The sequence below is a fragment of the Ambystoma mexicanum genome, chromosome 5p, assembly GCF_040938575.1.
Source record: "Ambystoma mexicanum isolate Mex_15411 chromosome 5p, UKY_AmexF1_1, whole genome shotgun sequence".
Lineage (NCBI taxonomy): Eukaryota > Metazoa > Chordata > Amphibia > Caudata > Ambystomatidae > Ambystoma > Ambystoma mexicanum.
The window spans coordinates 891,414,499-891,440,060 of NC_090930.1; the positions used below are offsets into that span (position 1 = coordinate 891,414,499).

Below are 25,562 nucleotides of genomic sequence, written 5' to 3' on the forward strand. Positions count from 1 at the left end.
GTGCATAACAGAAACACTATCGCAGTCCTACGGGACCGAGACGGGAGCTGCTCGGACCTCGAAAAGCTGGCCATCATGACCGAGCACCACAGGAACGTGATGTCAGGGAGGCCTACATGTGGGGAAGCACATGGCAACTATCTGCAAATGGCTCCAAGACTGCCCCTCCATCGGCAGCTTGACACCCTGGAAGACCCCATATCTCTGGAGGAGGTGTCTGAAGTGATCTGTTCAATGAAGAACACGGCCCCTGCCCCAGACGGCCTGCCCACACCATTCTACAAGAAATACAACCATATCCTGGCCCCCCATCTGGCCTCTCTCTTCAACACTTTCCTGGAAACAAGCTCCGTCACCACCTACATGGAGGAATCTGTCACGGTCCTGATCCCGAAACCCTGAGCAAACCCAGAACTCTGCTCGTCATACCGCCCCATCGCCCTGATGAATGTGGACTCCAAAATCTTCTCGAAGCTGTTAGCACGCAGGCTCGCCAGGCTCCTCCCGGATCTCATCCACCCGGATCAAACGGGCTTCATCCCCAGTCGCAACACCTTGAAAAACATCAAACGCACCCTAAACATTATTGAGACGGCCAACAGATTTGGGGGGAACAAGTGGTGGTCTCGCTCGACGCACACAAGGTGTTCGATATGCTGGAGTGGGGCTACATGAGGGAGACGTTGTAACACTACGGGGTGGACCTGAAATTCCTGAAATGGACAATGGCAAATTACCAGCATCCCTCCACAACACTTAGAATCAACAGTGCTATGTCCCCCAGAATCGAGATCACCAGAGGCACTCGCCAGGGCTGCCCCCGGTCACCTCTCCTCTTTGCACTGTCAATGGAGCCGTTCGTCTCCATGACACGACAGAGCTGCGCAATACCGGGACTTAAGTTCAAGAATGACGTTTACAAAGCGGCCCTATACGCAGATGATGTGCTATTGATGCTTTCTCATCCAGGCACATCCCTGGCAGCGGTATGGGAAAAGCTGAACAGCTTCAAAGCAGCCTCCAGGTTCTCAATCAACCTCACGAAGTCCGTGGCACTGGGCATCAACATTCCCAAAGCAACGCTGGACACCCTATCGGCTAGTCTCCCGATCCTGTGGGCCAGATCCCACCTAAACTTCCTGGGCATCCGCCTACCTAAGCTAGCAGAACGCACTTACAAAATAAACTTCCCGCCCCGGGCTGAAGGACCTGCAGTCGGACATGTCCCGCTGACAAGATCAAGAGAAATCCTGGCTGGGGAGGAACACAGCACTAAAAATAAACTTGGTTCCCAGACTGCTCTACCACTGCCAGGCCCTCCCAGTAGCAATCCCCAAAAAAGGCCAGCAGAAACTGCAAGCAAGCATACTAAAATTCATAGGGGGGGGGGGGGCAAGAGGCCCCGAGTGACTAGGAAGGTCCTGCTCAGGAGCCCCTGTTCTGGAGGCCTGCGAGTCCCCGAGGTGGAGAGGTACTGCATAGCCGCCAAGCTCTCGGATTCATTCATGTGGCAACTACGCACAGAGAAACCCTGTTGGCTGAAGCTGGAAGTGGACTGGAGCCAATACCGATTGGAATCCCTTCCACACATCACATGGCCTAAGCATCCCCCAAACGCCGGACCCCTCACAACCACTAGGAATACGATGGACCGCTGGAAGCAGGCGACCAGGAAGTGGAACTGCAGGAGTACGGCGGGCCCGCTCTCACCGGTCTGGGAGAACCCGGACTTCACCCCAGGACAAGGGCAAAATGCCTTCTCCAAGTGGAAGGCGGGCAGCCTGAAGCACGTGGTTTACTTCTATGAAGGGGACACCCTACTCACCTTCGAGGACTACAAGAGGAAATTCCAGGTGCCGGAGGGCGAGGCTACACCCAACTCCGACATTGGCTGTCACACGACTCGATGAGGGCGCATGGGCACAGAGAACTTACAGCGCTGCAACTCACACTAACTGCAACCCCGCCCAGGGGGAAGATCTCGACCCTGTATAGGCTACTGGACAGGGCAGACCCCGAATCTAAGGAGCCCTACATGAAACGGTGGGATAGAGACCTAGGTAGAGAACTAGATATGGCCAGCTGAAATTGCATTTGGACGAGAACCCACAAGACTTCCAAATGTGTAACGAATAAAGAGGGGCCATCAAAGTTTGCTATAGGTGGTACGGAAATTGTTCACCAATGCAACCCCACCATACCGCCACACTGCTGGAGAGGTTGCACAGACACAGGAACGTTGTTCCACCTCATTTGGTCGTGCCCGAAAGTGGAAATGTTCTGGAGGGAGGTCTTGGAACAGATCCGACTTATCACAGGCCTAACGATCCCGTGGGACCCGGGATTTGTCCTACTGGGAGACATGGGAAAGGGTCAATTCCCGATGACTGGCCATCTGGCGGACCTCTGCACGCACCTACTTACTGCAGTCAAGATCTCAATTGCCAGGCTGTGGAAACTTCCGGAGGGCCCAGCGATCCCCGTGTGGTGTGTAAAGTGTTGGGATATAGCCGCAGCTGATGAAAATCACTGCCATCCGCCTAGACAACAGAAACAAGTTTTACAGCATCTGGACCCCATTCTTATACTTCGTGCAGAGTTTTCCCGGAGTAGCCAGGCAGCCACGATCTCTCTGCTGGCTGACGAAAATGGACTGAGAGACTAAGTGTCCTGTAACATTAACCCGAGACTGCTGTGACCCCTTCCCCGGACCACCCCAGAGTACTCCCCCCGCCAACCCCTCAGCCCCCTTTGTTCTCGTTCACCTCAATTGAGGTTATGTTGATTTTTGTTATGTTATGCCTCAACAGCATGTCATAAAGAATGGTAAAGCTTTTGTTATTCATAAATGCCAATAAAAAGTCTTGTTGAAAAAAAAAGAAATGCACATTTCTACACACAGCTTCCTGTTCATGCTCCCATTGAAAATCTCAATTGTTTTATGATCTTCACAGCGATTTCTTTGTTTCTGACATTTGGAAACAATCTTCGCATAGTACTCAGCATTTTCTTTCATGTCCAGAGATGGGGCTTTTTGTGTACCACTAATTCTCCATGGTGTTTGATGAACATGTTAATTCCTTTTTGCGTACACACATTTCTGTTCATTGCAGTAATCCTGTTTTCAAGTTGGTGTTGTAGCTCGCTTCTTCTACCCAGACCTCAAAATGTAACGTTGGAAGTAAGCTGTGTTAATCACATCATGCATCATGTGGTCTTAGATGATGGTGTAGAAGATAGACAAAATGGCATTCTCTCCAAATGACATGATGAAAGGGCATTACCCAAATTGACCTTTTACAAGTGACCTTTTGTCCTAATTGACCTTATGCACAATTGACCTTTACCTTTATTTTAGTTTTTTTATATATGTGTGGGGTGGGTTTGGTATAATAAATAATATAAGGGAATTGGGTGCGGAATTGGGGGGGTTCCCCCTCACACATATGTCTTAATTGACCTTTTAAATTCGGTCAATTCTCCCGCGATCAATTGTGAAAAGGTCAATTGTGAAAAGGTCATTTCGTATACATCCGATGAAAGGTCTTAAGGACTCAAACCTTTTGGGTAGCAAAAGCTGATGGCATATATTACTCTTATTGGCGTTGATAAACACACATGAATTTTTCAGCGTTGATACCAGTTCTGAAATACTGGGTCTGTGTAATCTGTCTGTGATGTTCTCTTGGTTGATGCTTCAGCGATTCACACTGTGGTACTGGATCTCCGCTCTGAATACAGCCTCTGGGCTCCCTCAGCTCTCTCTAGGTCCTCTTAGTTCCCTCAAGCCTCTCAGCTCTTACCTTTCACCTTTCCAATTTGTTCTACCTCTTCTGCTCCTTCAACAACCACTTTCACTTCTGTGTCCCTTCAATATGATCCTTTTAAAGGGCCCGGGCATCATACCAATGCTGTAATTGGCAGGGGGGAGTAAGATGTTTAGTGGCAGCAATCATTCTCATTGCCTATAGGCTTTGTAGTGCCAGGCTCTTGTAGGAAGTCCTTAAAAAGGCTTGGTGGCCATTTGTATTTGGACCATGTGCTCTTTTCTGTCCCTTTTTGGACAGTTTCTGGATAAGTGGTAGTGATACTTTGGGTAGTTGGATTTCTTGGATCCCTGCTGAGTGAAGGGGATTGCAGGATTGTGTTTCTCCTGGGGTTTTACTGTGTTTTAGAGGGTATTTGCTCTTGTTCCCAGATGCAAGAAAGGGATGTCCCATTGAGATAGAAATTGATTTGCAGATCCCCTAGCTATCCCTACCTTTGCTAACCACCGAGTTATGTATAAGTTAAGCAGAAGGACACTGACTCTGTTTACATAGCTTTCCCTGTCTGGTCTCCTTTACTTTTTTCCTCTTATGTGTATGTCCTATTAAAAAATCAAGGGATTCGCTGGTTCCCTAGGCCCATTCCCTTGCTGACCCTGAGTTCGGATTAAGGCAAGAGAAAGCATTACTCAAAGACAGGGTCTAACTACGTCACAAACGCTTACCTTTCTCTCTGGCTCGCCCAGATCTGCCCATTGCTGAAGAAACCCACACTCTACCCGCATGACCTGGCCAACTATTGTTCCCATCACGCATCTCCTTTTCCTTGGCATATTTATTGGAAAAGACAGTCAGCGTTAACTTGCCCGAGGCGATCGCTCTGCGTAATCTCCTACATGTCTACCGATCCACATTCCAACCACGATAAATCCTCGGAACTGAAATCATCCATGTCATAGACAATGCTGTCCACATTCTGGTCAAAGAGGACAACCCCTGCATGTGCTTGAGGATCATATACATGAGGTTTGAATGGATGCTACCACTCCCCATGAGACACTGGGCATATAGGAGGTATGTGACTGTTCACCCAGATCACCCCGCCTGCCCCAGACCTAATAGTTCTCATAGATTAAGAAAAAGATGCTGGTCCGGTAGCCTTGTGAGTTAGGGTCGTCTTGAGTTGCTGTCAAAATCTAGCAATAGACTAAAAATCTTTGCTAATGTGGATGACCTTCAGAGCGGTTTGCCTGGTGGAGTTTGGATAAGTTCTGGCCTGATCTCTGTCTGCAAAGAATTGCCCATGGGTGGTCCACCCTGTAGAGGACTTAATGTCAGAAAAAATGTATGTCCCTAAGGAAGGCTTGGTCCATGTTGCCATGTAGCACAGCATCAATGGATTATACACCTCTGAGTCAGGTCCCCATCCCTGGTACAAAGATCTGTACAACACACTCATTATTGCCGGAAGGTACAAACAGTCCTACATAGTATGACATTGGGAGTGTTGCCAGAGCCCAATCAACTCCAGAGCTTTTCCTGGAGTGGATTTAGGAGCGTGAGGAGTTGTAAATGTGTTTGAGTGGCTATAGATTAAAAGAAGCAGAGGAAGAGGTGGAGGAAGGAGGATATGTGACCAGAGTATTAGAGGAGAGAAGTTGCAGAGTTGGAAGAGACAAGGGGCCTCATTATAACCTAGGTGCTCCCGTAATGAAGGGGGTCGGTACGCGACCGGCACCCTTTATTACAGGAGCGCCTATTACGAGGTTCCCTTTGCGGGACCCGGTAAGGATGCCTGGTAAAACCCCCCGCTAGGGGAACAGGGAGCTAATAACGGGCTGTTATTAATGGCACCGTTATTAGTTCCCTCCCTATTCCCATTGAGCCCTATGGGGGCTCAAATGGGAATGGGGATGGGTTCCTTCAAGGAGGAATTAACGGGTCCTCCAATGTCGCAATGACCCGGTCGTTCCTCATTGAAGGAACCCCGTATGGAGGCAGCCATGCCTCCATACTCGTAATGAGGCCCAAGGTGTTTGAAAGGAGGAGCAGCTAGGAGAGTTGGTTTGAACATTACTTTGAAAGAGGGAAGAGGAGAGTTGCTGAGAGGGCCATCAGTAAGCTAAAGGAGGATGGACGGATACCTACAGTGGAGGATGAAGGAGAATTCCACGAGGAGAAGATAAGTCAGTATTGGGACGGAAGGAGACTTAAGGAGGCATAGGAAGGGAGAAAGTTTGAGGTTAGAGGAGTTATAAAGAAAAAGGTTTGAGAGAGAGAGAAGGTTGGAGGTGTCAGAGAAACCAAGTTCCCGCACCAATTCCAAGTGATGGCAAAAGGAGGCATCAATTCATTGGATTGCAAGTCAAGGTAAACGGGGTTCTATGTGATTACATTTTTTTATTTGAAGGGGGGTCCTCCCTCTAAACCCCCGTTTCCCTATGCTTTTAATACCACCAGCCTCCCCACCCATTTAAACCCCTTACCCTACTCCCCTATATAAAATTCGATATTTTTTTGTTATAGTTGTTTCGTTATAAAATCATTCTCTGAAATGTTTTTCGTTAAAATCACTGGATACCAGTAAACGGCTTCCTGCATCTAACAGGAATCCACCTTATTAACCTGACCCGCCTTCTAGACTCCTTAACTTTATGAAATGTCACTAACCAGACCCGGGAAGCGTCGAGGCAAGCATTTTTAGGTCTTACGTCACATTTATCCTGCCTACCGCCAAAACAATGACCCCATTCAACAAAAGAGTAGCCCTTTTCTTTGATAACATCGGCCTATGATTTCAGTTGCCATCTTCCGGTCAGCCGATCAGTTCTGAGGGGTATTGGACCTCCAACCCCATGATGATTTCTGGTCAAGAATAAGCAGTACCATTGCCTGTACCTGTTTTGAGCAGTTTACTAGATTACATGGACGCCAGTGACTTGGCAACAGTTTCCAGCGAACAACACTTTTTGGTCCATCAGTGAGCACAGGCTTGTAAAGGTTTATGGAAAGAACAAGCTGTGGCAAAGCAAAAGTGATTAGGGAAACCTATAATGTCTGCTAGGAAAAAGAACTTGGGGATATGGGTGGTGTGACGACATATGGGTGGGACAATATCATTTAGGTTCATGTTTGAAAGTCCACCAGCAAGGGAAATTCCCACCCCTCATTCTTTATTCAAATATGCATTTCTTTTTTTGATTTGAGGCAATCTGATGAGTTTGGAGGGAGAAATAAAGAGGAGGGTGAAGGAGATATCCTGACAGAGTTTAGAGAGAGGGAGGGAGTGAAAGCCAGAGAGGTATTTAGAAGAAAAAGGGAGAGAACCCCAAGGAGGAGTTTAGGTACTCCAGGGAGGTGGTGGAAGGTGCAGAGTAATTTGGAGCCAGGAGAGGGTGAACCAGACAACAGGCAGGGGTGATCATTTGAAGGGAGGTTGTACAAGCTCATGCTGGAGCATCAAGGAGCAGCAGCAGGAAGAGGGTACAAGGGTGAGGACATGAGGTTCAGGTGAAGTTCCCTTGGTAATGAGACCATTGCAACCTTGGAAAGACAGGGTACAGATTTATGAAAAAAAAGTCAGGACCTCAAGACTGGTAGGTGTTAAAGAAGTAGAATAGAGCCAATTAGTCAACTCAGATTAATAACCTCCTGGTAGATACTCTGTGGCTTTGTCAGGTCCTGTTCAGCTCCTGCTCTGCCCTTTTGCGGTCTAGTGTGTAAGTACATCACTAGAGCCTGGACCAAATCAGTCTTCACAGAGATGAGGATGAGAAGACCACCAGAGGCCTTCGAGCAAGGAATCCAGAAAGAAGGGAAGCGGATTTTGAGTGATTGTATATTAATCATCAAACCTGGGAAGAGTCCCCAAGGTATGCTGAAGTAAATGCCAGAATCTCGTTGACATGTTATATATAATGTGTAAGCTCGAAAATCGACATGCTCACTCAGATTTTGTTTAACCATTTAGTTCCACAACAGTGCAGGCCCACAGACTGAAGTGTACCCCTTTACTTGAACTTCAAAACCTTCTTTTCAAACAGAACTGGGCATAATAAAGTAATAGTTTCAAAGTAGTAGAGGGTCTGATCCATGTTGACAAAAATGGTATGTCCCTGGGCGTAATACCTCGTGGAACCTGCAGAGGCTATACCATGTCATAGCACAAACCAGAGGAATGAAGACTGTGCGATAGCCTCGCTGGACACGTGAAGGCCTTCGACTCTGTTCGTTGAGACTGGCTACTGGCGACCGTAGAGCGCTTTGGAGTCGAGGGAGCCTACCTGAGATGGGAAAACAGATTTATTCGCAACCCATGACGAGACTACAGGTAGACCGTTCTCGAGATCTGGGAGGTTTATAAGGGCACTAAGTAAGGCTGTCCACTGTCACCAATGCTGTTCATTTTAGCGCTAGAGCCATTGGCCGTGTTTCACAGGGAAGAGTCTAAATAGGCTGGGATAGTGTTTTTACCCCACCCATTAGCCACAGGGAAGGAATGCCACTGGGTTATTTATTTTATTTATTTATTGTTCGCTTATTAGGTGCTTATGCATGAAGTAAATACTGTTTCAAAGTGCCCACAGGGCAACAGGGAGGGGACAAAGGGATGCAAAACAATTAAAATACATTACAAAAAAAAAATAAAAAGACATTAAAAAATGAAATACAGTGTGGAGGGGGGGGACGAGCCTACTATGCCTTGTGTGTGTTCAGAACGAGCAAATGAAGAAGGGTGGGGAAATGGGATAGGATAGGTGCTGGGGTGCTCATGGGTGAGCAACAGATGAAGTGCAATGGAAGGTAGGTGTGAGCCTCCATAGTGGAGGGAGAGCCAAGGCAAGTGCTGAGGATCGACAAGCTGGGGCGATTTGGTGTGGGAGGTCCGGGCCCAAGGATGATCATGGCCCTGAAAACCAAACATGCAAGTGTGACATTAGCGGAGGAGAGAGAGGGGGGGAAGGAGGAGGTAAAGAGAAAAGTCTTGAGGAGCTGCTGGAATTTGAGAAAGTCCTGCTCAAGACAAAGAGGGAGGGGGATGTTGTTCCAAAGAAGGGAACCAGCTAAAGAAAGCGATCGACCAACTGTCCTCTGTTTAGCAAAACGCTTTACACACAGAGCTGGTGCCAAAGGAGTGCAGAGGTCTAGAGGGGAACTATTTAGTAAGTGAGAGTTGAAGATAGAGTGGTCCCCGGCCCCAGACAGCCTTGTGGATGATAGAGGAATTTGAATTTGATCCGTGAAGAAACCGAGAGCCAGTGAAAACTTTTTAGGGCATGAGAGATGCAGTCCCTGGGCTTGAGGACAAGGATACGTCTTGCTGCCCTATTCTGGATTAGCTGGTGGGGTCGCAGAGTGGAAGAAGGTAGATTTAGGAGGAGGCGATTGCAACAGCCAAGCCTAGAGAGAACCAGGTCTCGGGTAGCATTGAACTTCTGGGGGGAAGGTGAGAAAAGGTAGAATTACTTTGAGAAGGAAGAGCTGAAAGTGGGACTTTTTGGCAATGTACTGAGTGTGAGGGAGGAAGGAGAGAGGAGGCGAAAATGACTCCAAGGTTTCTGGCTTCAGAAGAGGGAGCAGGGGGAGAGCTCATGGAGGAAGGCCAGAGTGAAGGGAAGAAGTCGGGAACAGGGGTGCCAATAGGAAGGATCTCCATTGTGTTGGCATTGAGGCAGAGATCATTGGAAGTGCACCAGGCCTGGATGGCAGAGAGGCAGCCAGGGATGATGGAAGATGCAAGAGGGTCAGCAGTAAGTATGAAGAAGAGTTGTGTGTCATCAGCATTGCACTGGAAATTGGGGGGGGGAGGAGGAGGAGGAGGAGATGAGGCGTGCCGGCTGAATAAGGTAAATGTTGAAGAGCCAAGGCGAGAGGATAAAGTCCTGGGGGATACCACAGGTGGAGAACGAAGTAGGAGAGGAGAAGGTACCTAGAATGATTTGGGAGGAGCGGTCAGTTAGGAAGGACAGCAGCCAGTCTAGTGCTCGCTCCGGGCTACCAAGGGTATTGTGGAGCCTTTGTACGAGGATGGAGTGGTTGACCGTGTCAAATGCAGAGGAGAGGTCAAGAAGGATGAGGACAGCTGGGGAGTTGGAATCCAGGGATGCAAGTAATTCTTCACAGGTGTTCAGAAGAGCAGTTTCCTTGCCTCTGGATGCTCAGAATCCAGATTGATGGTCGTGGAGACCACCAACAAATTCAATGTGAGGGTTGAGTTGGCTCAGGGCCAACTTCTCAAGCAGTTTATCCCGGAAGGGGGTGAGGGCGATAGGGCGGAAGTTGTCTGGACAGGTAGGGTCTGCTGATGGTTTTTTAAGGAGGTAGATGCACAGAGGAGTGCTTGAGGGATGAGGGGAAAGAACCAGAAGCAAAGGAGTGGTTCAGAGATCAGCGCATGCCGGGCCAAGAGAGCCAATGTTGTCCTTGATGGTTCTGGATGAGCAAGAGGAAACCTGTTTGGAAGAGACCTTCATGGAGCGGACAACTCTGGTGACTTCTTCAGGTGAGACAAGGGCGAAGGAGGAAAAGGAGGAAGGAGGAGGGAGAGTGGCCAAGGGAGGCAAGGGGGTGAGAGATGGGTTGGGAGAGTGAGTAACTAGGCTGTTCAGGATGTCCTGAGTTTTGGTGGTGAAGTGAGTGGCAAGTGCATTGCAGAGGGCCTGAGAAGGAAAAAGGGGAGGAGGATACTGCGGAAGGGGTGGCTAGTTCCCTGCAGATTTTGAAAAGTTTTGCTGTGTTGTTGGATGCACCAGATACCTGTGACTGAATGTGGGCCTTTTCCTTGGCACGGATAGAGAGTCTATATTGCCTTTGGAGCAAGCGGCAGGGCAGTTTGTCAGAGGGTGAGCCTGAGGTTTGCCACTTCCATTCCGCAGCTCTGCACTTTCGTTTCAGGGCTGCAAGTTCGGAGTTGTATAGGGTGTTGCGCTTAGAGGTGGGTTTCAAGCAGATCCTCATGACTGAGGCAAGAATCTCAAGTGTGTTGGTTATGGACAGGTGGAAGTTGCTGAGAACAGTGTCGGTGGTAGAGTCTGAGTTGTGGGGCAAAGGAGGATAAAGGTGGAAGTGAAGGCAGCAGCTCACACTCTTTTAATTGGGCGGATGTTGGTGAACTAGCTTGGCAGGGCTTTGGGGGGGTGGTCACAGGATTGTAGGGACCCAGGTGGGAGGCGAGAAGAGAGTTGTCTGACCAAGAGAGAGGGGTGAACAGGGGAGATGAGAGAGAGAGGGAGGTTGGAGTGGATGAGGGCATCCAGAGTGTGTCCAGCAGAGTGGGCTGGACCAGAAGGGAGAATGGAGAGGGATAGATAGGTGCAGAGGTCAATAAAAAGAGTGGATGCTGTGCCAGGGGAGTCCAATTGAATGTTAAAGTCATTCAGGAAGAGCAGTTTAGTGGAGGTTGAGAGTAAGGTGTAAAAGAAATCATCCCAGGCAGAGAGAAACAGGGAGGTAGTGCCAGGAGGTCGGTAAATGGTAGCAATGGTCAGTGTGGAGGAGGGAGAGATAACCAATTTGCATACAAGGCTCTCAAAGGAAGAGTAGAGCTGAGTGAAGATTAAGGCAACCCCTGTGCCAGCACAGTGAGGTTGTGGCTTGGAAATGATCTTAAAGCCATTAGGTAGGAGGGAGTCTAAAGCGGTGACTGAGCTGGCATGAACCATGTGTCAGTTTGGTCAAGAATGTCAAGGTCAGTGTCTTCAAGAAGGAGGCAGATGTCAGCAGAGTGTTTGTTGGCCGAGTGGGCAATAAGAATCACCAGGTGGAGACGGTCTCTGCCTTTAAATGTTTTCTGAGGTGGAGTACAGGGGTGTGGTACTTCAGTCAGAGGGGGGGGCAGAGGTGTAAGTAGGGGAGATTCAGGAGAAGGGAGAACGTTAATGAGGGATGGCAGGATCCGGTCAAAGAGAAGGAGGTTGGCCTAAGGATCCTGAACCAGAATAGTGCTAGTGTGGTAGACATTGATGATGTAGCACGATGAGAAGAAGCCTGTCAAGAGGACTTCCCACTTGGTGCCACCATTAATTGGAGATGATGTGAAAGGGGAAAGAGTATAGATGAGATGGGAAGTCCATAGGTCTGGAGAGGGGACAGAGAATAGAATATCAGTGAAGATTTCTCTGGAGGATGCACTGACATAGGTGTCTGTGATGGAAAGGCCAGGATTTGCACCCATGATCTTTTTTGTGCTTTTTTCGTCCAGATTTCATGAGAGAGGGAGGATAGGTGATAGTGTAGCAGTTAGAAAAGATTGGAGAGATGGTGAGTGCCATCTCAGTGGCAGAGGATAGACGAGAGAAGGAAAAATAATAAAGCAAGGAGCTGCATTGCACAGTCCTGGCCCTTTCTCACAGGCGGCCTTGTAGTTAGGAGGGCACACATACAAATGCAGAGCAATAGGTGGGGTGCAGGAATCGATTTTTAAGGAGTGCAAGGAGAGCAATGCAATGCACAACAAGAAAGCAAGATGTAAAAGCACACCCACCAAGATTCGACTTTTTAAAATGGGAATACAATACAGTGAACAACAAGAATGCAAGATGTAAAAGCACACCCACCAAGATTAAACTTTTTTAAATGGGAGTACAATGCAGTGCACAACAAGAATGCAAGATCTCGGGCAAAAACAAAATGTGGTGCACACAGGGATGCGAGAGGAAAAGGAGGTACACAATGTGAGATGAATTTACCAATTGTACAACAGAGTGCAGTGATAAAAAGAGGTCAAGGGAGAATGCAGAATAGGATTGGCACAGGTACAGTCCAAGGAGATAGCTGGAAGAGGCAATCAAACAGTTCAGCCATCACTCGCATTTGCACAGAAATGGGGGGCCTGCATTGCTGTGGTCCAGGTTCATCCAGGATCAAAACGTGCAAAGGGAGCAGCGACAAAGGGATGGGGGCCCAACCGAGCCCAACCAGGCTCAGACAGGGCCTTTGGGGTGCCAGCTTCCTATTGGCTGGATAAGGCAGACATCAGCCATTCAAGCAGCATCAGGCTGACTCGAGGTCGGAATGAGGTGCAATTTTTCATGGCGGCCATCTTCAACCATAGTGGATAGCATTAAAGCTATATCTCAGAAAAAGAGCAATTTCCTAAAAAATAAAGCGCTCACCAATATTTTATTTTGCAATTTGTAGCGGTTTGAAAAGCTGTTGAGGCGCTCACAGTGAAGGAAAAAGCACACCCCGAGCTTCGCTTCTCAGGAAGGGCAACCTCTGCAGCAATATTGTGTGCAGGCCCCAGCTGCATACGCTTTGTGGTGTTGTGGGGTGGCTCTCAGCAGCCCATAGGTCCCAAGCCTCCTCCATCCAATGTCTAGGGAAATGTGATTAGGCTGACCGTTAAGACAAAACTGAAGATTTTTGGTATGTTCAGTGCAGCAATTATAGACCTCATTCCTACACCAGAGGCGTGTACTGTCCCGTTCTAATCACGGTTTACAAAGCTGCTCACTGTAGGCTATCCTGTTCTGTTATTTCCTTGAATTCCCATAGGGGTTCCTCCAGCCTTTCGTTCTGTGCAAACGAAGGTGTTATCTTATTTTGTGCATATCGTTGTTTTATTGCTTTGTAGACCATGATAGGAGATATAAAAAGTGTTTTTTCTTCTTTATTCAATTTACTAATCAGTAAGTGGCTCATGTCACATTTTAGACCGGTCTGAATGAAGGTTATTATGTACTGGCAACCGTTTTGTTTTTTTACAAGATTACCTACGAGTTTAGGGGTTCCACGTCTACTGAGGTTGCCATTTAGGTATGTATAGAGGCACTGGATTAGAAGCATGTTGTTGGTGGATAGAAGTGAGAGTAATGCATTGGTTCATATGCTTGAGTTCCCAAGGAGTCTGGTCTGCAGCTGCACAAGGCTAGTCTCCTGTTCAGGAGAAACCGGTAATATACAAGTATTGCACCCGATTAGTAGAGTGTCCCAGCATGAGCCTGTTCACTTTACTGCTACCATTCCCCTAGAGCTTAGCTCCCAGCCTGGCCTTCAAAGAAAGATTCCACAAGCTGTTGCGTGGTAAGTGAGCTGTCCTTGGTGACTTCTGTTTGCATTAAGCATGCTGGATGTTGGGTGGAGATAGGGGGTTGGGAACCTGCTCCCTGGGAACACTTGTTTGAGGAGATATTGCATAATGAAAGGTAGATTGTGAATGCTGACATTCTCCAAGCATTTCGAATTTGAGCTATAGTGCATCTAAGTGCACGTGTATCTCTATTTTTGTAGTATTGAATGCATGATCCTTGTTATGACACCTGCACTTGCATTTCTCTAATGATCATATGTTAATTCATTATTTTGGTTTGTTTTTCCTAGGTTGCTGGCATGGTCTTCGTGGCAGCATATTCTTCCATGGGATATGTTCTTTTCACGTCTAAGTCGTACACATTTAGCAGCATTGCAAGATCATGCAAGGCCGTGCTTTTGTATTTTTTGGGAGTCCGGGAGATCAAAAATATGTCCTCTTTTGACAAGTTCAACCAAGTCTCTGTAGCTTGTTATTATGGAATCTTTTTCATTATAATGACAGTTCTCTGGACTGGAACGGTATGTAATTGTATACTGTCATATTTTGCTGTAATTGCCTTACCAAATGCTGCATTTCACTAGTTTCTCTCCCTGTGTTTACTCAATGCTATTATGATGTATGTTGGTTTGCATATTCTTTGTGAGAGCCTTGGTGTTGTGTTTGTATGTACTGTGTTCTAGCATGTACTCACAAACTCATGAATATTACCCGTCGTCAGGCAAGGACTCTTCAGTAAAAAAGAAAAACTGCATTTCTACTCTGTTAGCAATCACAGTCCTTTGTATCATACTGCCCCCCCTCCAATGACAGTTGTTTCCCTAAGCTCCACCCCCTGGTGGCCATCTTCAGATTTTTACCGCACGTTTCAGTGTTGGCAGTCCTCTCATCTTGCTCTTCGAGTATTTTGCTATTTCAAGTTTTTTTGGATAATGTTTAGTATTTTTTGTCTGACTTTTTTCCATCGTCGACAGTCTATCGACTACCAGCAGCGGGGACCCTTTGTCGGCGAAGATCCACTTTCATCACAGATCTTTTTGGAGGGCCCAGGTTTGGGCCTAGTTTGCACCTCGACGATGTCGGAGGAGAAGAGGAGTCTCTTCAAGCTCTGCACCAAGTGTGGACTAGAGAACATCTACATCGAGGATAGGGACCTCAAGTGCCTATATTGCCTGCATCTGGACCAAGATGAGTAGGGATGAGAGATTTGCCATGGATTTCCGACAAAGATGAAGAAGGACCGTTACCGCAGGTTAACTTTGCACCTCAACTTCGGGAAGACCTCTGACTTTGTCTCCAGGCAGAGTCATGCCTCGTGCAGGATCGGCCGGTACCATAAGCATGCTCCCCCTGGAATGTGGTAAAGGTCCTTTGAGGATGCCTCTTTCCAGAGGATCCAAAAGAAGGCCTCACACCACGCTACAGATCTTGCGAGGGTTGCAGAGGGCGTGGGACCCTGTTCGGGAAAGACCCATTCCTAGTCTCCATTTCCATACATGGTGAGCCTGCCAGTGGGGGGGGATACCTTGCCACAAGGAAGTCCCTGACCCCTTCGAAGCATAGATCCTCTTCCAAAGACAAGTGTACGAAGCAGAGATTCAGGTCCCCGTCGACAACTGCTTCATCATCCAAGACCTCATCTTCATCGGTGACTGCTTCGTCCTCTAAGACATCTACTTCACCGATGGCTGCCCCATCGATGACTATGGCCTCGTCGACTACCACGACCACTTCGAAGGCCCCATTGACAAATTCATCGATGATTATCATTACTACGGCTGCGTTTAAGCCCATTACTATCTTTTTATCTACAGTGAAGGCAAGAGCAACCGCACAAGTGGCTCTGGCTCCACGACCACCTGCGGCAGTGGCTGCCCTGCCCACAACTATGGAGGATGCGCCTGTGTGAGAACAGGTACCCATGGTTCCCTCATTCCCAAAGGATGCAAGGAGGTTGAGGGAGCTGCTTCCTACTAAGGATGTTCTCCCGATGGCGGAGAAGGTGTCCCAGGCTTGAAAGGGGTCTCCGAGAAGATCCCCACACATATATGCAGCTCTGACGACAACCACTTGCCCGAAGACTACTATTCAGACCATGTGTAACGCTTACCACTGGGGCCCTGCAGGAGTGCCTGGTCCGGACTGTCGTCGGTTCTGGTCCGGTCTGTCGACAGCCTTCTACTCTTTGCTGTAGCCCAAAACACTCTCTCCACCCTGCTCACTGCAGGTTCAAGCACGCAGTGGTCAGGGAGGCGGGAGTGGCCTGGATAATGATGTTCAGATTGCCTTTACTTGGCCAAGTCTATGGAATTCTTCCAGGCATATCTTGAGGTATAGTCTCCAGTTACTTCACTGGTCTTGCGGCGGTTGAGCTATCTTCCCAGTTCCCTCACTGGGGTGGTTGTGGCCCAGACCTGCTGTGGCACACTTGCTCGCATTGGGAGTGCCTAGATGGATAGGCAAGGTAGTTATATTGCGGTTTGTTTATAGAGCAAGTTCAATCTTGCTGTGTGTCAAAGAGTCTCTCCTTTAGCTCTTCACTGGGTTAAGCGTGGCTGCACTGTAGTATTAATGTCTAACCCTTGTCCTTTGCTCCACAGAGTCCGGAGTGGATGCAGAGGTGTTATGCGGTTTGAGGCTGGCAACCACTGGTAAGGGAAGTGGGAGGGGTATGGGTAGAGTTAATAGTTCACTCTAAATTCATCGCTTACCCCCTCTGTGTTCTTTGCATTTTCAGGAGCCGCAGAGTATCTGGAAGAAGATGCGCGGTGAACGAAGCTATTCCTTTGATGCTGGCAGCAGACCCAGAGAGCCGAGATGGTTTCCAGGAAGCAGCTGATCCGGAAGCCTTGACCCGTAGTGCAGTCTTGATCCGTCGTGAATCGCTGGGTCACAGGATTCCTGGAGCGCAGAGGGGAGCCGGAGCCTTTGAAGTCTTGACACGTCGGGGAGGAACTGGATCCAAGCAGGCGAGCGTTACGCTGTAACCTCAGCCGGAGAAAACGCTAAGCGCTGGATGTGGCTCAGGGCGGGGTTTATATAGCCCTGGGCCCACCCAGCACCACAAGACCATCAGGGATGTTTGTACAATGGCCCTTTAGGGGCCATGTTGGATTCAGTTGACTGACCCAGCCCGGGGGGGCATCTTGAATGGGGCAGTCTGCTTGAGTTGCAGGCAGGAGCCTGTTCCAGCGCCAGGCAGCCAGTCTTTCTGACCAGATTGTCCCAATGCTACCCACAGGGGTCTTGGGACTTCTTGGTGTCATGACTCCATGAAGGTGGCCTCGCCCCATGCCTCGGGAGGGATCTCTTAGAGGGGAGCAAAATCAACTGTTTGAACTACCAAGACGTTTTAGTCCAGAACTGTTGCTAGTTGCCCTGGTCGCACCTCAGCCAATGCCAAGGGACCTGTCACTGGACATTCTAACAACCCTCCACACCTTGGTGTTGGAAATACAGCAGATGCTGCCAGCTGCCCCAGTAAAAATAATAAATACAAATACAAATCCCGGTCAATAGCCCTCCTAGACCTTCGGCGAGGAGCCCTCCAAGGTGCCTACCAAGTCCTAACAGTCCAAAGTGGCAGCCTAGCTTCTCAGGGTCGAAACGCCAGCCAGGTATGTTGCAACCAGCACCGCCCCAGAGGCCTTTGAGACACAGACACGGACATTACAGCAATGCATACGGATGAGTATGACGACTATGTGCCAGCTGATGGGGAACTGCTTGCCGTGGATGAACTCGCCAGTGCTTCACTCCTGGACGAGATGGGCTCCTTTCATGGCATGATGTTGAGGGCCTCTGCTCTCTTCAATTTAGTCCTGGAGGAGAAGGAGGGATTCCTTTATCAACGCCGGAAGTCCTCACAAAGACCCATCATGTTAAACCCTCTGCTGGACAATGTTTAGGAGGAAGGTTTGACCATGATGAAGACAGGCTGGAGAAGAAGTACCGGACTCGGCACCCAGGTGCTTGAGATCGAAGCCTTCTCCAGACTCTGTGGTGTCTGCCACTGATGGGCCAGGACGTGCTCGACAAACCCATCATCTTCGTCCACTGTGCCTCCGGATCAGGAAGGGAAGAAGCTTTATGCATTGGGGAAGCACATCATTTGCACTGCAGCTTCCACCGTCAAGGCCGTCAGTGTTATAGAGTAGAAATGCAGTTTTCAGGCAATAGCGAAACTGCTTTGTTGTTTTTTACCAATGAGTCCCTGCCTGACGACTGGGAATATTCATGAGAATGTGAATCCATGCTGGAGAGAATAAGTTACAGGTAAGTAACTAGTTCCTTCAAAGCATCCTGGAGGGATTGGAGCATTTTAAAAATCTGAAACGGTTTCCCTATCAAAGGTGGATGGAAACCTCGATCGACGTTATTTATTAATTTTCCAAAAGGATTTGATACTAAAGCAGTGAAGACAATCTGCAAGAACTGTGAGACTGAGAACAAGTCAAATACAAGTGTCCCAAGCAGAAGTCCATACCGAGGCTATAATACAAGCCTCCCTTTTCTTTTTAGCTAGGTCTTTTTCTAAAGTTGTAGGGCCTGCTAGGTACTTTGGGTTCGGACAGAAGAATTTTTGTTTGGACCCTTGGATTTACTTTTGTTAGGTAGGGAACTTCCCTCATATCGATAGGGCAAGTTGGGAGTTTTCTTTTAATTTAAATAAAACTTTTTTTGAACATGTCACTGAGTTGTCAGGCTCCTTCTTCTGGTTAACCACACCTTACAAAAACCAAGATGGTGGAAAACTTCTCTCATCCCACCTCTCTTTTCTCGCTACTATCATGTCGGCTGACTTCAAAGAAACTTTTGTGTGGGTGGCTTTGTCAGTGCAGCCTTTGAAGCACCGGATCCCAGCACACCATCTGGTGGAGGTGTCTGTACCCTTGCTGAAAGGTGTTGGCCTTTCTCTGGTAGATCAAAGAGGCAGCATTGTATCCATTATTACACATGGCTATAGCAGAGACAGTCAGACCGGGCACCAAAATGCATCACTACTACACGTCCCAGAATAACCAGGCCCTTCTCCCACAGCTAACACCAGTGTCTGTCAGAATGCACCAAAGTATCAACCGAAAAGGATACAATATTCAAAAGGATACAGGAGGTAGGGTCTTCCGGATCCCTGTTCACCCGACTTGATAGTCGTGAAGTCAACAAAGACCTTCCAAATGATACAACCCTCTGGCTGATAAAACAGGCAGAGCGATGGATCACTGGAAAGGGCGTGGGTAAGGTATAGTAATCCAGCCTAGGACAAATTAAAGTATCATGAATAACTGCTCCAACCTGAGTATGATGAGTTAGATAATGACAGGAATGATCACACTGACCTGTATCTCTGGGTAGAACAATCCAGAAGTCTCTTGATGGATTTGAAATGAAGAACAAAACGACAGGGAAGGGAAAATTAGTAAGGGAGACTTATCCCGGACGGAACGAGGCTCACGCTAGATACGGGTTGTATTCACCACAGGATAGCGTCCAAAGTTCAGTTCAAAGTCACTTCCAATAATCCTTGAAAGGCTTCCTTCCCACTTAGGGATCAATCCTTCTGTTAATTCCACAGATGCAGGAGTTAGAAGAAAATAGTGTTTGAAGACAACGTGAGCGTGTGGATTTACACGCGGGCAGGAATCGCGCAGCCTGGGCCAGCCGCGTGTGAAGACAACGTGCGCGTGTGGATTTACACGCGGGCAGGGTTCGCGCAGCCTTGGCCAGCCGCACTTGAAGACGAAGAGCGCGTGTGGATTTTACACGCGGGCAGGATTCACGCAGCCTGGGCCAGCCGCACTTGAAGACGAAGAGCGCGTGTGGATGTTACACGCGGGCAGGATTTACGCAGCCTTGGCCAGCCGCGTATGAAGACAAAGAGCGCGTGTGGACTTTACACGCGGGCAGGATTCACGCAGCCTGGGCCGGCCGCACTTGAAGACGAAGAGCGCGTGTGGATGTTACACGCGGGCAGGTTTTACGCAGCCTTGGCCAGCCGCGTATGAAGACAAAGAGCGCGTGTGGACTTTACACGCGGGCAGGATTCACGCAGCCTGGGCCGGCCGCACTTGAAGACGAAGAGCGCGTGTGGATGTTACACGCGGGCAGGTTTTACGCAGCCTTGGCCAGCCGCGTATGAAGACAAAGAGCGCGTGTGGATTTTACACGCGGGCAGGATTCACGCAGCCTGGGCCGGCCGCACTTGAAGACGAAGAGCGCGTGTGGATGTTACACGCGGGCAGGTTTTACGCAGCCTTGGCCAGCCGCGTATGAAGACAAAGAGCGCGTGTGGACTTTACACGCGGGCAGGATTCACGCAGCCTGGGCCGGCCGCACTTGAAGACGAAGAGCGCGTGTGGATGTTACACGCGGGCAGGTTTTACGCAGCCTTGGCCAGCCGCGTATGAAGACAAAGAGCGCGTGTGGATTTTACACGCGGGCAGGATTCACGCAGCCTGGGCCGGCCGCACTTGCAGACGAAGAGCGCGTGTGGAATAGCACGCGAAGGGATAGCTCCAGGAATCAGCGTGTGGCGGAACACACGCTATCGAAGGCCCAAAAGTAGCTGTAGGAATATACCAGCATGTAGATCAGAGGTTCAGCTACACGACGCCAATAGAGACGATCAGAAGCAGCGAGTGAAGTTTCTACGCTGCTTAAATACGTGATACCGTAGTTCACGTGACGAAGCAAAAGTCACGTGAAGTTAGCGACGTGAAAAGTGTAAACGTCGTTTTCCCGGTAACGTATCGAATAGCCTCCATTTGGAGTAGAACGGTCTAGCTGTTCTACGAGCGTAGCGTCCAGCATGCATGACAGTGTCAAATGAAATAGCTGTGGCTTTATCAATTGTGAGTTGTTAGTTGTCACCATGCCACATCCAGGCATTGCTTTTATTAAAAGATGTATGTGCCAACACACTAAGGCATACGGTTATAAGTTTGGAAACCAAGGTGCAGAAAATTAAACAGTCATCTCCGCCTGCAGAAACTTTATAACCCAATAGCTGGCAGGGATGCCCATGTGACCCTTTAACCTGCTCTATGCCACTACAGAGCTGGAGCTGTAGTTGTAAGGAGACTCTACTGAGGGCGCAAGGAGGCTGTCTCATCAAAGGCGCATGTGTGAATTATAATTTTGGTATGGGGCCGTTATGAAAAGGGGGTTCTGATTAGAAGACCACCATTCCAGATACAGAATTACCCACATACTTTAATGTACTAAAAAACAAAGCACAGGCTATCCTGTCCTCACAAGATGGCATTCTGTCACAAGCTCCCAAACACAGTATGGGTAATACCCAGGACGTCATCATAAACTTGTTCACCCCTCCAAGCTGCGCAGACCCCGTCACACTTGACTGGACAGGCCATACAGCCACCCCTTCCCCTTTTCAGACTCCCATCCCTGCGAATGTCTCCTCGCAGTTAAAAACCTTTGGCCAAATCTCAAATGAGTTGGCAGATACTTTTGGTCTGGAACATTTTGGCCCATGCTAGAACCAAAAGATCTGCTTCATGGTATAATCAAGAGCTCTGTTAACAAGCGGTCCATTAGAGCTCTGCAGAACTACTACAGGACCTTTTATCCCTAAAGGCCATATGTTCCAAATGGCAGAGGCTACTTATTATACCTGTCACAGATGGCCTCTGGAACACACAAATTGTCGTTGAAGGTTCAAGGTTTTTTGAAGGTTTCTGCAAAGGGGCTCACTATGTGCTGTCCCCCTCTCTAGTCTCCCCAGGGCTTTTCTCTCCCTAGACCCGGCGTCCCTAAACACCAACGTTCACCTAGAGATTGATAACCCTTACTGTCTACAAGTTCACTTTCTGGTTGTGATGGCCTTAAGGCAAACACCTTGTCTAGCTGAATCACTCCAGCAATTCCTCTGTTAGTCCCACAGAAACAACAATGAGCTTTAAGACTAGTTTACGGGCCTCACAATTATCCATGCTCCACTTGCCCTTTTCTCTCACACCCTTCTATTCCTCATCCTGAGCTTCTCTGTCTTTTTTCCCTTCCAGCTACTCCCATCCCTCTCACTGTCTCTCCCACCATCGCTCTTCTATCACTCACACGCCCTCTTCTGTCCCTTAATGCCCCCTCTTTTTCTTTACTCCTGGCATCCACCCTCAGATCTCTTCCCCCACTACTTTCTCCTCCCACTACACTCTCTATCCTCTACTAATGTCCCCTCCCTCTAATGCACTCTCCTCCCTCTACTATACCATCTTCCCTCTGATCTCCACTACTCTCTCCTCTTATTATTCACTACTTCTATCCACTCCTCTCGCTCACTCTCCTCCCCTACACTCCACCCACACCGTCTTCCTCAGTCACCTTCCTTTCACTGTCCCCCATCTCAGCATCTCTGTCACACAGCCTATACACTCCCTTAGTCTTGCTTGCCTTACACGCACTCTCAAGTACCATTTGCTCTCAGTAACCAATAACTTACCTTGTACATGCTATCTGGAATTCTCTTCCATGCTTCGCTGCGCCATCTTTCGTACACTTTGGTCGTGGTGGTCCTCTCTTGAGCAACCCACACTGCCCTACTAGTTTTACTCCCTTTTATCCTCTGCTAAACCCTCCTTCAGCTGGTTCCCGGGTCAACTGCTGGCTTCCATTTTCGAGTGGCTGGGTTACAATCAGCAAAAGGCCTATAACCGGTGTAAGGAAGTCATGGTATCAATAGTACTGAGGAGACAACCTAAATTTCTGGTTTGTAATTCTTCAAATTATAATGGTTTGGTTTATCTGCATGGGGTGCAAACCCACTGGGTAGGTGCCTCCGTGAAACAGCACTGCAAATGTGGACAAAAACAAGACCTTGCCCGTGAAGCCAGCGGTGTGGGCTGCACTCCCAAAAACCACTTGATTGTGGTGTATCTTTCCAATCTTACATTCAATAAACAGTCCAAATGGTATTGCTTATACATTAAAGTCTTGATTTATTCTTTGAACAAGTATTTTATAGTAAGTAACCAATTATTGCAGATGCTTCGGAATTAAAGCCTATGCATTTCGGACATACTCGTCTTTCATCAGGGCCAGAGTTACTGTCGTACAATTGTTGTTATTATCCACATGCCAGATTTGTTGTTTTACATAAATAAACCATATATTAACAGTAAATTGAATGAATTGTGCCAAACATGGTGGAAAAATGCCAAGTATGATGAATTGACATTCGCATAAGTACTATGCAATCATGTCCATCAGGATTAAAGTCAAACATCATTACAAGAAGTCAGCGTAAAAAATATATCCCACATATTTCCATTAGATGCATTAGAGTAATAGTCAGATTCCAGGGTTGTTCAACATTTGAAAGTGTTGGCATCAAAATTATTCTATCATTATATTGACATATTTGCACCAATGATATGTACGTGGTGTTGTGGAGGGAACAAAAGTGGAAAACTAAACGCAAAAACACACGTCAGTCAGTTGTTAGAACCAGTATGCCAAACATACATTATATGTCAGTAATTATAAATAACTGACCTGCTGCTGGTTACTGAATGTGGGGATCTGGGAAGAGTGATGGATACATTCTATAATTATCAAAGAGCGCATATTGCGTAAAAAGAGTAGTTGGTACCAGAGTACTTCATAGATATGCATGCCTTACCTATTTTATACGCGTTGAAAGGAATCACATAGATGGCGCAACGTTCTGGGTAAGGACGCGGTTCGCCTCGATTGGAATGCTGTATGGGAAACGTTGATCCGCAATGAGGATCTCACTTGAATTATTGATAAAGATGGATGGAAAAGATGATTATCCTGTAAAGTCTTACCCTGATAGTGCAATGTCCATGCAAGTCAGATGCTGCATGGACGTGCGTACTGCTGGATTGCATATATTGTTAGGGCGGTTGTCATAGGAACCGTCAGTAATGTAACGTGGACGACGTAGCGTTAAGAAGGCGGCCATCTTATAATGGCCTGTGTTAATCATTACACTGACTATAATTCAAAGGAATGCTGACTATGAACAAGTGAATACCCATATAACTAGGGCCAAATGGGGTCATGTGGTACCTCAAGTATATGGATAATCTAAGTGGGCAACTAAGTAAAAGATCGAAAGGATTGCTTGTGGGATCACGAAAATGGTGTCTGATGTGCGGTATTAAGGATGTATAAGTAGGTAAATTTGCAATTGTGGTTAAGATTGCCAACTACTATATGTCACGATATAAACCTGAAGTATTCGTATGTTAGTTGTCCTTTTGATGGATAAGTGATGCTACAGTTTACCTAATGGAATCATGTAATGCTGATGCGAGTGATTCGCATCTGATGAATATGTAGGTGTTGCCAGATATGTCAGAAACTGATCACTATATTGTTGTAGAGGAGGCCTGTTGACTGGATACTCCTCCAATATTTGTCCTAATACTAACACTGATTCTACTAATCGCGCTGCAGATATTGCAATTCATAATTTTACTGTTCAAAATTGAACACTGATGGACAGTCTATAAGCAAATGAACTCCACTCATTAGGCTTGAAAATGGGGCTGTGACTGTTAAAATACCTTATTTCTTAGTTCGATGTTCACTAAACGCTGATAACCAAACAATAAGGATAAGTTCTTATACTCAGCTAATGGTACTAATGGGGCTGCGGATATTACTATTTATTGATTAACTGCTCAGTATTAAACACTGGTAGACCATCAATATCAAAATGAACACAATTAAGCTGGAAATTGGGTCTGCAAATGTTACAATTCATTATTACACTTTTCATTGTTCAATAAACATAGATAAACAATTGATAAGAAAAAGAACATAAACAAGAGAAACCTAGCATAGTCCATTCTCAAACCATAGTGATAAATTGCTTTTTTGAAAAAATATTACTAGCCATTCTTGATATAACTCTCCGTACTCAAAGGCATTGATTAGTAGTCAATAAGTGAAGGAGCAAAACAAAAACTCTCCAGGGTACAAATACAAAAGACGTATGTCTAGTTTTTGATCCAGTTCTCAGTTGACATCTTTTGAAGATGTAAAGCGTTTATAGAAAGCAACTCAAATCAAACTCTTCATTGATTCCACCTGGTGAGAGAGCATCTAGTCTCTCGATCCAGAAAGCCTCTCTGTGCTCTTAGTTTCTTGATGTTGGTGCTGTAGCCTCTAGTCTGTACAACGTCTAATACAAGAAAACGTAATTGTGTTATTGAGTGTCCATTCTCTTTGAAATGGCTAGCCACCTATGATGTTTGTTTATTATTTCTGATACATGATTTGTGTTCATTGATCTGTAACCTCAATTTTCTTGACGTTTCCCCAACATATTATTTCCCGCAGTGGCATTTGATTGCGTATATAACATTTTCGGGAAGGCATGTGGCATGATATTTCAATTGTATTTTCTCTCCTGTTCTGGGATGTGACACTGTGGTACCAGTGATGACATTATTACAGTTGCCACAACTCAAGCATGGGCAAGTGGCAGGATTTTTATCTGGTTTCTTGTGCAATGATTTGTCTCATGTGTCCACTAACATATTACGAAGGTTGTTGCTTTTCTGATACGCAATTACAGGTGGAAGTGGAAATAAATCTTTAATTCTCTTGTCACTGGTTAGTATGCTCCATCGATTCAGGATGCTTTCTTTGATTAGTCTGTTTTGAATTGAGTATTTTGTCCCGAACACCAAGTCTGGGCTCTTTCATTGTGGCTTATTCTGTAGAAGTTGGTCACAGTCTTGTGTGTTGGTTTTAGATAAAGCTGTTGCCAAGTC

At 47.3% G+C, this 25,562-nt stretch overlaps 1 protein-coding gene across 1 annotated transcript in view; it reads left to right on the forward strand.

Annotated features, from left to right (window-relative positions):
* Positions 1-25,562, forward strand: part of PKD1L1 (polycystin 1 like 1, transient receptor potential channel interacting) — a 2,330,280-nt gene that overhangs the window by 2,076,630 nt on the left and 228,088 nt on the right. Inside the window, exon 51 of the mRNA XM_069613333.1 lies at positions 14,088-14,318. Coding sequence (XP_069469434.1) covers positions 14,088-14,318 — 231 coding nt within the window. The remainder of the gene's footprint in view (positions 1-14,087; positions 14,319-25,562) is intronic.